This window comes from Tyto alba, unplaced genomic scaffold, assembly GCF_018691265.1.
Source record: "Tyto alba isolate M040663 unplaced genomic scaffold, T.alba_DEE_v4.0 Super-Scaffold_20000042, whole genome shotgun sequence".
Lineage (NCBI taxonomy): Eukaryota > Metazoa > Chordata > Aves > Strigiformes > Tytonidae > Tyto > Tyto alba.
In genome coordinates this window covers 352,852-365,819 of record NW_024881293.1, presented here as the reverse complement: position 1 = coordinate 365,819, position 12,968 = coordinate 352,852, and the positions used below count along the sequence as shown (strand labels likewise).

General features: G+C 55.4%; 2 protein-coding genes across 2 annotated transcripts; both read left to right on the top strand.

The window, feature by feature from the left end:
• The first annotated feature begins 922 nt into the window (after positions 1-922).
• Positions 923-2,328, top strand: C1QC (complement C1q C chain). Its single transcript, XM_032997286.1, has 2 exons — positions 923-1,121; positions 1,358-2,328. Exons 1-2 carry the CDS (start codon positions 923-925, stop codon positions 1,912-1,914), a joined length of 756 nt encoding a protein of 251 aa, XP_032853177.1. The 3' UTR covers positions 1,915-2,328.
• Positions 2,329-3,387: 1,059 nt separating this feature from the next.
• C1QB (complement C1q B chain) lies at positions 3,388-5,974 on the top strand. Its single transcript, XM_009970403.3, is given in 4 exon segments — positions 3,388-3,493; positions 4,746-4,905; positions 5,249-5,787; positions 5,789-5,974. Coding segments are annotated over 3 exon segments (735 nt in total). The 5' UTR covers positions 3,388-3,493; the 3' UTR covers positions 5,825-5,974.
• Positions 5,975-12,968: the final 6,994 nt, after the last annotated feature.

Below are 12,968 nucleotides of genomic sequence, written 5' to 3'. Positions count from 1 at the left end.
TCCTTGAGCCCCTGCTGCTGCAGTAGCATAAGAGCAGGTCTCACTGGACAGCCAGGAAAGTGCTTGCTCAGAGGGAACAGTCGGGCAGGAGGATATGAAACTCGGCGGGGGTTGTGGGTCCCCAAGGGCCCTTTCCTAACTCTGCAACTTCCTTCAGGAGGGTGTCACGCAGAGTCACCCACACAGTGCTGTGCCATCAGGCAGTGCCCACAGCAGCCAGAGGGCTCAGCAGCACTGGATCCCGTACCCTGCTCCCCCCATCAGAGGTAAGAGGTGCTGCAGGGTCCATCTCTTTGGGGTGGGGTGCATGGGGACTGGGGGTCCAGCAGCATGGCACAGTGCTGGGCTATGTGAGAGGAGAAGAAGGAGACAGAGGCACTTCCAGGCTGCACATGTCATGGTGGGGGATGCACACTTGTCCTTGCTGGGGAGAAGACCCAGTCCTCTGGGCTGGGCACAGACCTGGGAGATTCCCAGTTGACTGACAGAAAACCAGGCTGCTGCTGAGGAGCCAGGAGGAGGGGTGAGATCTCCCAGGTGCAGGGGAGCTCCAGCCTCAGTGCAGCATGGTGCAACAGTCTGCAGCGGAGTACACATCTGCAGGGGGTTCAAGACACCGGGCTGGGAGAGCTTTGGGCTGCCCATGGGTACCACAAGATCTCATGGCTCCATCCAGACTGAAAGTCCAAACACCCTTGTGCCATCAGGGGCTGCCCCGGTGTTGGTGATGAGCCCAGAGTCCCTCTCCACATATCCGCCTCCCCACCACCTGGTAATTGGTATGAGGAGGGCACTGAGGACCCAGACATCACAGTCAGGTGCTCATGGTGCAGTTGGCCTCATAGCACAGTACTCCCTTTGCCCCAGAGCCTGGAAGACACCCTGCCGTGGTCCCTCACCCCAGCGCTTTCTTTCCTTTTCTATGCTCCAGAGCACCAAAATGGGGCAGAGCTTCTGGAAGCAGCTCCATCCGGTCCTCGCCCTCCTACTCCTGGATCTAGGGTCTGCTGTGACTGCAGATGCCCCTCACAGCTGCTATGGGGCTCCAGGCCTGCCAGGCATGCCGGGTGTGCCCGGCAAGGATGGCCGGGATGGTCTGAAGGGAGCCAAAGGTGAACCAGGTGAGTAAGCAAGGAGGATAACCATGCAAGCTGTTGAAGGAGGAGCCATTGAATCCTCCATGGCTGGTCTGCCTTGGTTTGCAGGCTGTGGAGAGCATCCTCTGTGGACAGGGCAGGAGGAGAGGAGGCTGGAGAGGGGCAGCAACCCTCTCCTGCTTGAGGGAAGGGGCTGGAGGAGCCTCTCTCCACATCCTGCCACTGATTCGGATTCCTTTTCACTCCCCACCACCCCACAGGCATCCCAGCCACTTCTGCAACACGAGGGCCCAAGGGAATGAAAGGGGAACCGGGCATCCCTGGCTTGCCTGGCAAGACTGGCCCCATCGGTCCCCGTGGCCTCCCCGGAGACTCTGGGATGATGGGAATGGCCGGAGAGCCAGGTATGCCAGGCAGCTACAAGCAGAAGCACCAGTCAGCATTTTCAGTGACAAGGCAAACCAGTGAGCACCCCTTAAAGAATGTCCCTGTGGTGTTCAACCACATCATCACCAACATCAACAATGACTACAGCGCCACCACGGGCAAGTTCACCTGCAAGATCCCCGGCCTCTACTACTTCATCTTCCACACCTCGCAGACAGCCAACCTCTGTGTCATCCTGTACAAGGATGGGAACAAGATGGCCAGCTTCTGCGACCACAAGACCAACACCATGCAGGTGAGCTCTGGTGGGATCCTCCTTCACCTGGGTGCTGAGAACCAGGTCTGGCTGGAGGTGAATGACTACAATGGCATGGTGGGCATTGGCAACTCTGACAGCATCTTCTCGGGGTTCCTGCTCTTCTCGGACTAGACCACCACCGGAGTCCACCCCATCATGCTGACCTCTTCGCCCCACCCCGCAAGCACTGCTGCTCGCTGCCAGGCTGTTGCTGATGCTCCAGGTTTCTCTGCTGAGTGGGAAAACTCAGCAAGGGGGTCAGCCCCCACTGCCAGACACAACTCACTGGCCTGGGAACAGAGGGGACAGGCATGTCTGGATGCATCTGCAACCAGAGTGATGGTGTCAAGTCCTTGGGGTCCTGCTGGCACTGTTACATGTATCTGCCCTGATAACCCCACATTACCTTCTGCTGCCAGAGCCAGAGATCTCTCTGCATCTCTCCCTTTCCTACCTGGGTTACATGAGGGACAGCCAAGTGTCCTGCAGGAGCACCTTTGCCATGACCTGCCTGTGGAAAGTGTCAATAAAACCTTCCCCACTGTGCCTGGCCTAGTGTGTTTTTTCCTCCATGACTTGCCTTTCTGCAGGTGGAGCCCGTGTGTGGCCGGATGGATGTGGTGTGCATGTGTGCATGTGCATGTGTGCACGATATCTGGCAGTCTGTGTGGCATCACACATCCCTGAGACCTCACTGGCTTGGCCAGGCTTAATATCATTGAGCATCACACACCATTTACAACCCTGACTGACTGAAGGAAGGGGATGGTTCCTGTGCCCATGCACACAGCCCCCACCTAAGGGGGGGGGGACTAAGCCTCCTTCAAGCAAGGGTCCTGATACTCCCTTTCCCCTCCAAGTGGAGGCAATTCAGTTGCAGAGGGCCACAGACCACACAGCAAACCTTATAGCAATGCTTCCAGTGACTGGGACATCCCCAGAGTCCCAGCCTCACCAGGGACAGGGCAGGGGAAGCACTGGCTTCCCTGAGCCAGACCAAGCTGGCTCGTGGCTGTGGAGGTTACAAAGCCCACCAAAACCCAACAGAGATTTCTCCTGGTGGCACACATTTTACAGTAGAAAAGGAGGTAATATCCTCTGAACGTCCTGTGCTGCACCTCCACAAGACATCAGCAGAAAGCAGGACTGTAAATGCTGTTACCACAGAGTGAAATCACTTCCCACCCGCAACATTGAGGAGAGGCTGGGGGACTGATTCAAGGTTATGGATGCTGAAACCCTGTAGCATCCTCTGGGCCTGCCAGTACATCCCAACAGAGGTGGGTATGTGCAGAGAAGCCTGAGGGACGCTAGATAAATGCATGCACATTTCTGCAGTCCTAAGGGGTTACCCCAAACTTGTCTGGAGCTCATGGTAGTGTTCCCCATAGCAAGCACACCTGGGCAGGACCCAGGGACCCTGCAGGGCAGAGCAGACATCTCTCGTCTCCCTGGGGCCAGAGCTGTATGCCTGGGGGGACCCAGGGTGTTATTTGGGGACGGCATGTTCTGCTGAGCTGACAGACAGCGTTCGTGGCAGATACGAAAGTGCCACAGAAGAAAGGGTAGAAGCTAAAGATAAAAAGGGATGTGGCCCAGATTCTTTCACAATAACCTTAAGGCAAACTTCTGCTTCTCCTCATGGTCATTTCCAAACAGGACGCTGGTGTATCCTGTTCCATCTCCCCATCCGTGCAGCAAGAAGTCCAAGGTAAGTGCAAAACGTTGGCAAGGCTTAGTCCCAGGTTCCCCCTGCAGATAGAAACACTTGGGGATCCCAGCAGCACCAGGGTGACAGTCACCCTCTGCATCACTGATATTTCGCTGTGGCTTGGGGCAGAAAAGAAAGGAGGCTGTTGGGCTGGGGGTTGTGGAGGTCCCTGATGGGACCCCAGCCCCTCCTGCTCCAATGGGGAAGGGGAAGATGGAAATGGGAGATGGCAAAGGCCCAGAGAGGTGATCAGGGACTGAGCATCAGTCTGAAAGGTGCCCTGGGGGTGTTTTCCTGCCTCAAGATGCTCTTGTTGTCTTCCTGGACCTGGGCTGGGAGCAGATCAGTCCTTGTACCTGCCACATCTGAATCGGAGCTGCTGTGGCTGAAGGATCCAACCCACTGACCTCTTTTCCTGCTGACACCAGAATTTCAGTGCTGGGCAAGTCCACCTGAGGCCAGAGAGTGTGGCTGGGGTGATGTGATGTCCAGATACAGCCCCCAAATTCCCAGCGCTTGCCACACATGCAGCTGTACCAGGATCTGGGGGAAGGACCTGAGTTGTGGGATGCAGGAAGGGCGGAAAGGGAAGATGAGACCCCAAGGACTGGAAGCCCAGATAACTGCCCCAGTAAGGCTGGTCAGATACAGAAATGCTCGTGGGATAAAGCATGCATGCAGCAGGACTCAACGGGAATCCATGGGGTTTAGGAGGGCGGGTTTGGGGATTACATTGACATCTACAAGGACTAAATCTGTCACTCAGATATGGTGGTGGAAAGCAAGAGCTATCCCCTTGCAGATGATGAAACTGCTCTGGACTGGGGAAAGATTTTACCCTGCAAGTGTGGTCCTAAAATGGGATGGAGCATTTCTCCTCTGAGGGACTAGTGGGAACTCAGAGCAGTAGGGACCTGCAGCACATGCCTGTGGCAGCAGCATGGCCGGGCTGGACATCAGACCTCCGGGACAGGCTAACCTGTCCCCAGATATTCATGTGGCTGAAGCTGTGGTCACTTGTAAACTGGTAATTTAAGAGTGAGAAGAGACTTACAAGCTCTCCCATGCCCAAAAGGGCTGGTCCCTCCAAGGCCATCAGGAGAGCAGATTTGGGTCAGCAGCAGGATGTTTTCCCTCTGATGATATTACCCAGATGTGCTTCTAGTCATTGTCCTCCAGAGCAGCAGAGTGCCTTCCCCATTTCTCCCACTGCCCAAAACAAGCCTCTCAACATCCTTCTGTGCTCCAGCAGATGCAGACTGTGTGGGTGATGCTGATCTGCCTGTCTGGAGGGCAGTTTGCAAGTGCCACACGCTGCAAGACCTATGGCACCATCCCAGGCATCCCAGGGTCACCAGGACAGCCTGGCACCAACGGCAGAGATGGGGAGAATGGCCTAAAGGGTGAACAAGGTAAGTAGGAGGCTGCAGGTGGGGAAAACATTGTATTGTCAATGCCAAGAGCAGGAAAAGACAAGGCCAGGCCATGATCACAGGAATGCAATCCATTTTCCTCTAGTCTCTTTGGGGTGTTAGCAGGTGAGGGCAATGCTCAGGGCCAAAAGGGGTTGGCCAGACCAAGGAACCTGGGGAGGGAGGGTGCATGAGAACAACGGGTGACACACCTACCAGACGGGCAGGGGTTCCTGTTGGCTTGCACCCCAGTGCAGGTACCAGCTGTTTCCTTCCCAGTGCCCTCTCTGCAGACCCATGAGGCTCAGATGCAACCACAGTGACTCTTCCTCCTGCTTTCCAGGTCCTCCTGGCCAGGTGGAGTATGAAGGAGACATGGGGGAGAAGGGAGACCCAGGAATTCCGGGGTACCCTGGGAAGATCGGCCCCAAGGGCCCCCCGGGCTCAAGGGGATTGCCAGGTCCCATAGGACTCCCAGGCCCTCATGGGGACTCTGGTGACTACAAGGCCACTCTCAAGTCTGCCTTCTCTGCTGCTAGGAGCATTAGCTCCTACCCACGCCGGGAGCAGCCCATCCGCTTTGACCGCATCATCACCAACGAGAAGGGCCACTATGAGAACCGGTACGGGCGCTTCATCTGCCGGGTCCCAGGCATCTACTACTTCACCTACCATGTCACCTCCAGGGGCAACCTTTGCCTCAACGTGAAAAGGGGCCGGGGTGGCAGCAGAGGCGAGAAGGTGGTGACCTTCTGTGACTACGTGCACAGCAGCTACCAGGTCACCACGGGTGGTGTGGTTCTCAAGATGGCAGCGAATGAGTCTGTCTGGCTGGAGCCAACAGAGAAGAACTCTTTGGTGGGGATCGAAGGGTCCGACAGCAGTATTCTCCGGGTTCCTCATCTTCCCCGAGGTTTAGCCCCTTTAAGGTTCTTGCAGCCCTCCTGATGTTGGCTGGTCCCTGCAGGGCTGAGGACTCCCCTGGAAATGACTTCACTCCAGATTTGGCACCCTAAGTGCACTGCTGCCGGTCTTGCATATTAAATGACAGCTCCCTGTGTTGCTGGTCCCTTCCTGCCTAGGATTTGCCTCTTTACCGCACAAATAATGCTCAGATCCCAGGGCATTGCCTCCCGCACCCCTGGGTGCAGCCTAGGTTCATTAACATCTCACTGCTGCTGAGCAGAGCCAGACAATTCACGCAGTTCCTGCTGCAGACCATGCTGAGTATTCCCTTCCAGAGCCACACAGAGAAGGTCCCAGCCCAGGGTTAGGAAAACACAGAGAGGAAGCCTGCTCTCTAGCAGTGGGTAGGACGCATGACATAGTGGGAAAAGTGAGGCCACTGGTTATTGGTGGTAGATAGGGAGATGCTGTACTGGAGAGTCCTCAGGCTGGTAGGATCTGGTGACACCAACCTCTCACTCTTTTCTTGTGGTGGTGATGACAAGAATAGCCACAGAAGTTTGTCAAAGCTTGTGACAAGATGAGCCAGGTGTATGTGGGGAAACCAGAGTTTGATGCCATGATGGAAGAGGTGTGGGGCACACAGCTATCCCCTGGTGCAGCTGGTCAAGGCCCAGAGCAGCCCCATAACCCCAACACGTGCAAGTCCTATAGCACCTGCCAAGCCCTCTCAGAGATATCTTTATTAATGGTAGATCTGATGGACCCAAGGACCTCCAGATGAATAAGAGCTGAAGGCGCCAGGGATGTCCCTGCCCCTGGGGCAAGTGACAGTGAAGCACTGTACCTGGTGGGTGGGTTTCCTGCAGCCCCCAGTCCAGCTGTGGCAGCTGGGGGCTGTGAATCCCATGGGGGTGTACAGGGGGCACTTGGGACGTAGAAGAGGAGAATTTGAAAGGGGGTCTGAGATTTGAAAGGGGCTGGGTGAAGAGGATGATGATAAAGACTCTTGGGGACAGAGAGGGAGAGGTAGGATGTGGGGCTGGCTTTTATGGAGCATCGTCACTAAGCTCTCGGCGCTTGCTTGTGGGTCCAGAGCTCCACAGCTCTGGGCTGCACAGGTTTGCCTGCCCCAGCGCAGGACAGCGGCTGCATCCGTGCGGCCAGATTGAAGGCTCCAGTTTCTGACCGAGATGATTTGCCAGCAGATGGCACTGGAGACTGGATCAGCCCCCACCTAACCATCCTTGTCCCACTGGCTGGGGGGGGCCAAAGTTTGCAGGGACTAGGCAGAAATGTGAGACTCAGCTCTGCCTTGCCTGTAAGGTCTGGGAGGAGGCACCAGACAGGATTAGTGCCGCCTCTTGCAGCCCTGGATTAATGCCTCGTCCTTGTCCCCTCGCTACTTTGTCCTTCCCCCAGCAAAATCTGTTGCTTCTGTCCCCAGGGGTGCAGCCACCCCGTGTCCCCAGAACTCTACCTCATATCAGAAATTTGGGGCAGAGATGTTCAGTATTGCATCCCAAAGCTCTCCCTGTGGAGGAGCACTGGGCTGCTTTTAGAATGCAGCTGCAGTGCTCTTGGCATTTTGCAGCTGGAGACACAGCATCCCAAATAAAATCAGGTCAGCAGGGCAGGTGGAGGAAAAGAGTAAGTGTTTGACCCCCAAAACAGAGGCTGGGAAGCATACACCAGCTAAGTCTCCTGAACAGGAGCAGGTCCACAGGAGACACCAAATCAAGGAGTAGTCAATACACTGGAGGACATGGCTGCTATTCAAAGAGCCTTGACAGGATGGAGAAATAAGCTGGCAGGAACCTATTGACATTTAATGGAGATAAATGTAAAGCCCTTCCTCTGGCATGGGATAACCCCATGAAATAGGACAGGTGGGGGTCAGGAGGAAGCTCTGCAGGAAGGAGTCTGGGATGCTGGTCAAAAGCAAGTTGAAGCTTCTGAGTAATTGCTATAATAAATTTGACTTTTGAAAAGGTCTTTGTCAGGACTCCTCTGGACTAGACCTGCTTTTATTTTTAAAACTAATGTCTGACCTAACACCAGCACAGGCCAAAGGGTTTCTAGGGTCCTGGATGTACCTAGAGAGAACTAGAGGGCAGTGCAGGTACCAGCTGTCTCTAAAGTGCAGCTCACTGTGCCTACACAGCTGGAAAACAGAGGTGCACAGGGCATTGATTCCTCTAGTGGGCTTCAGCCAGCACCCAGCAATGCCACCTCAGGCAACAGCTCCATGAGATGGCAGCTGTCTGCTCCCCTGAAGCTATCACTGCGTGAGCCATGGAGCAGCAGACCCCTCAGGTATCCAAGGTGGATGAGAAAAGGGGGCCAGATGGCCATGTACAGCTGGGGTGGGTGGTGGTCCATGCAACATCACCGTTCAGTTCTTCCAGGGCAGCTCCCTGCAGGCAGTGTGTTACTGACCCTGCAGGAAGCCCTGAAGCCCCAGGCCCCACCCCAGGGCAGCTGGAGAGGAGCCCTCCCCTCAAGCTATTATATCGCTCTCTGAGGCCAGAGCCAAAAGGCAGATGCCCCCTCCCACGGGACCATCCATGGCAGGAGCCTGTGCAAGGTCCTCAGTGGTGCTCAGGGCCACAACAAGAAAAATTAAAACTGATCTGGGTAGCTGGTGCTGCACTGCCAGCCACATGCTGCCTGCTTGACATTACCCAGGGAAGGCAGGACTGCCACAGCCCTGCACTCACACCTTGCATTGCACTACCTAATTAATTATTCCATGCAAAACAAAGCAATCTCGGAACAACACAATCATTAACAGAAGAGTTGGAGAGAAACCTGTTGCAGGGTCACATGCAGGCCTGGTGGTGAGGTTGCCTTGTCACCCAGCAAACTTTAACCTGGCTACATCTGCACCCACTGGATAGATTTGGAGGTTTTTGTTCTCACCCGGGACCTGGCAGCTGTCCTGTGCTGTGTGTGTGCTCTCTATGGGTGCTGCCCTTGTGGTCATCCACACCGTGTTGTGCATGCTTGCACCGTGCACCACGCACTCACCCCACTCTGTACATGCTCACTCTGCTCTGTGCATGCTCTCTGCAGTTCCGCTATGACACACGTGGGCTGCTCCCCTTCTCTCCCTTTTGAATTTTCTTTTTATTTTAATGATACCACAGGTGAAACTGGATCAGCAATACTTCGTTCTGGTCAAGCCAGAGCTAAGCCACAGAGCTTCACCAGGTGGTGCTGTGACCCTTGTCTGTGGAATCAGGCCTCCACCAAGGTCTGGGATGCTCTGGTAGAAGTTGAGGCGGACGGTGTTTTGAGGTGACTTCAGACCAGGAGTTTTAGGTTTGTAAGTGTTTTACCAAGTTGCAGGTAAGCAGCTATGGGGTGTTTTGCTCTCAGTGCTGGAGGTCATACGGACTCGGTGAGCTGAGTGGGACAGAGAGCTAACCAGGAGCTCAGCCATGTCACCCAGTGTACCAGATGAAGATGTCCAGTGACACCAAAAAGCAGTAGGTGGGAAGGTCACTTTCTTGGGAGCCCCTCCAACCAGGCACGGGTTTGGTGCAAAGCTCAGCTGCAGCAAATCCACTGCTGTGCAAAGACACTGGTAGAGAGTGGTAGAGAGCTGTCAGGATTTTAAAATAAAATCTTCCCATTTCAAGGCACATGGCAACAGGGATCAGCAAGAATAACATATGGAGGTTTCCCCTGCATCATCTGGCTGAGGTTTTGGCAGTTTTCTCTGTGCTGAAGCTCCAGTCCAGGCATAAGCAGGACTCTGGCAGGATCTGATGTGGTAGAACATGCTAAGTGCCTATCAATATTCATGGAAAGTGAAGCTGAACTGGAGAGATCAAAGCACGATTGTGCTGTTTATCAGTAAGATTGAGCCAGGGATGCTGGTCCCGTGGTCTGGTCCTCACTAGCAAACACTGTGGTACTTGCAAAGGTGTTGATCTGTTTGTACTGAGTGCAGTCAGTTCCCAGTACCTGCTACCCAGGGCAGAGCCCTTCCTAAACCACCCTCAGCTGGCCTCCTTCCAGGCAACATCATAGAGTCACAGCCACCCTTCGCGGCAGGGTCTTCTAGAGGCTACATAGTGTACCCTCCCATGCAAACTCTGCCTAATAGCCGTTCTCCCACATAGCTCATGACATTGCTCCTAGACCCAGGGATGCTTTCACTCACCAGCAGCTCCCTCCTGAACAGCCCATGAGTGTTTCTTCCCTTCAGCCTTGCAGCACCAAGGTGCAGTTGCTGCTGCCAAGCTGGTGGCTGCTCTCCAGCCTTCTTCGCTGCCCTTGAGCACTGCTGTGTAGTGAGATGTTGCATTTTTCAATGTTCTTCCTCCTCTCCCCTTCCTCAAACGGTAATATCGAGCAGGAGGTGTACAGGAAGCCCTGCATGGGTTCAGCGCTGTGCTATAATGCTGGCATGCTCTGGGCAGAGGTGTTACTGGGGCAGTGCACTGGGCTGTGCTGGCTGTGAGGGTGGCAGACACCAGTGCGACACAGCAAGACCTACTCAGGTCAGGTGGAAACTGAGGCCACACATGGCTGCTTCACTGTCCTCCTGTCAGGAGCTCCCCACATGGATCCCCTGGGTGCACTGGCTCCACTGGAGCATGGGACTGGTTGCAGCCTCAGTGTGATTGGTGTGGAATTTGATACAGCAGGCATTAGTCTGAGACAGGGAAGGGAGTTCGGACCACACCTTCTATCCCAAATCTAACTTCAGGGCTTCTGATAAATTTGTTTCCCCCATCCTCACTCAGGCTTGGATTTGAATTTGAATGGGAAGGAGCGATTACTCCTTTTGCCTGGAGCAACACAGACTGGCTTGTCTCCCACTTTGAGCTGCACAGGGAATTCCTGCTTTTCCTGGCCCCTCTGCAAGGACTGGGAGCTGCTGAGGCTCTGCGCTGAGCTGGCCACCAAGGGGTTAAGTCACAGCCCTTTTTTTTTTTTTTTTTTCTGCTCTGCCTCCTTATGAGGAACAGCCTTTTGCGGGGCTGCAGAAAGGCTCTTTCTTTCCCCAGCAGATCTCTGGGAATGAAAAGTCTGTGTTCCAGATATTAAATTACTCATAAAATAGTTGGCCTGTCCCCGAGGCAGCTCTACAACCCCCTCCAGCCCCCGCTGCCCGCTCTGACGGGCTGCTGATGTGCATCTGCATGTCACCTCCCGCTACAAGGTCAATCTCTCCAATTTAAAGCAGCAATGTTGGAAAGCAAACCAGATTTCAGCTGGAATTAGCTTCAAATGGAGCATTCGGGGGACTGGTGCCGGGAAGGGAGCGCAGGAGGGGAAGGACCAGCAGAACCGGGTTTTGGGGTGGGGCGATCCTGCTGCTGCAGCATCCCGCGGTGCTGGGCCGAGGGGGCAGGGATGCTGCCAGGGGAAGGGATGCTCGGGCGTCCCTAACCCTGTGGTGTGGGGTGCATGCGGGCAGGAGGGTGGGAAGGGCTCAGCCCCTCACCCTGGCCCCGGCCCTGGGCGGTGGAGAGGTGACCTGCGATCTGCGGGTGCGGGGCGGTGGGGCCGGCGTTCCCCCTGCGTTCCCCCCGGCCTCGGCCCTTGTGCGGAGCAGCAGCACAAGGGGAGGTGGGGGGAGCTCGGTGGGAGCCCCCGTGCAGGTCCTTCACCCCTTGGGGGGTGCAGCTCAATAAGCTCGGGTTTGCCTCCCCCCCCATCCCATGCATGCTGGCTCCCCCGCGGTCCCGGAGCGGTGCGAGTGGGTGCCGTGCTGTGGATCCTCGCTGCTGTGATGTGGGACCAGGCTGTTGATGAAACCCCAAAACCAGCACTGGAGATGCGAAAATGCAGGTCTGGGAGAGCCCCACATAGCTGTGCTCTCCTCTCCAGAGGTTTTCTCTGTTTTGCAAGAGAAAGGAAAAGCAGACCTTTTTTTTCTTCCACTACTAGCTCCTGGGAGTGACTGGGGACACATCAGTGAACCCCTGAGTGCCTCAGTTTCCCTACAGGGAGAAACAGACCCTGCTGTGTTACATACCCTGTCCTACCAGCCTCGCTGGAGAGGTATGTGGGTTTTGCAGTACACACCAGGAAGATGAACCATGACCTCAGCCTATGTGAGGCTGCGAGACAAGCCCCAAGCCCCATCCCTGTCACATATGTAGCCATGTGCCTCACATGCCACAAGTCAGAGGCTCACGTGAATTAATATGCAGGGCACGTAGCAGGCATACGCACCAAATGCAAACCACACAAACACCATGCAAAGCACAACACACTTTCAGCAGGCAATGCAAGAGCAATGCACAAGCAGGCTGGGCAGTCAGTGCCGGGATTCAGGAGCCCAGGATTGCTCTCAACAGCCTCCTGATGCCCTAAATAAAAAAAAAAAACAAAACCAAAACCAAAAAAAAAAAAAAAAACAAACCAAAAAAACCCAAGCAAGACAGCTAGGAGTCCACAGCACAGTGAGACACAGCCATGTGCAGCCTTGCACGGGCTGCTACACTGCAGAAGGGTCCCCGCACAGCCACATACCTGAAATACCCATCTGGTTTTTGAACGGGGATTATCTGTGAGTCTGCAGTCCTGGCTGACTCAGAAAGAGCAGGGGCTGGAGCCCTAGGATGAGCACTCAGAAAGCAGCTCCCCAAGGGCTGCATGCCTCTGCCCAGTGCTCCCTTCTGTTCCCATTATGTGCCAGGAGAGCTTTTGTCTGGGTATGCTGGCATGTGCAGTCACCAAGGAGACGGGAATAGTGGTGGGTCAGCAGCAGCAATTCCAGACAGCCGGATAGCCCTGCACACCCCCGGGTGAGCGGCTCCTGCTGAGCGTGGACCTGGTGTCCTCTGCTGTGCAAGGTGACCGTGTGTCACGGGTGCATCCCTCCAGCCTGGGGACGGCCATGAGGGCTCGATGGAGAGTCAGGCCCCGGGAACTTGGAGCTTTTGCACAGAGTTTTGGCTCCTGGAGAACCCCCCCAGCTAACAGCACCAGGCACCACCAGTGGGAAGGCCCCAGCATCCACCGAGACCAGGACTGTGCTGTGATGATACCTGAGCTCTGCCTAGCACGAGGGTGGTCCTGCCAGTGCCACCAGCTGCCTGCAGTGGAGCACAGTCCCTCGAGATTCAGGGGGAGATCATAGACCACTCTGGGAGCAGTAGTGGGTACCTCCTCCCCACCCTGCGTGCTGGCCC

Bases quoted from the DNA above. Each gene is read 5' to 3' on its own strand.
- C1QC (XM_032997286.1), top strand. From the start codon at position 923: ATGCTCCAGAGCACCAAAATGGGGCAGAGCTTCTGGAAGCAGCTCCAT. The intron at 1,122-1,357 runs GTGAGTAAGCAA...ACCACCCCACAG, and splicing joins GGGAGCCAAAGGTGAACCAG to GCATCCCAGCCACTTCTGCA.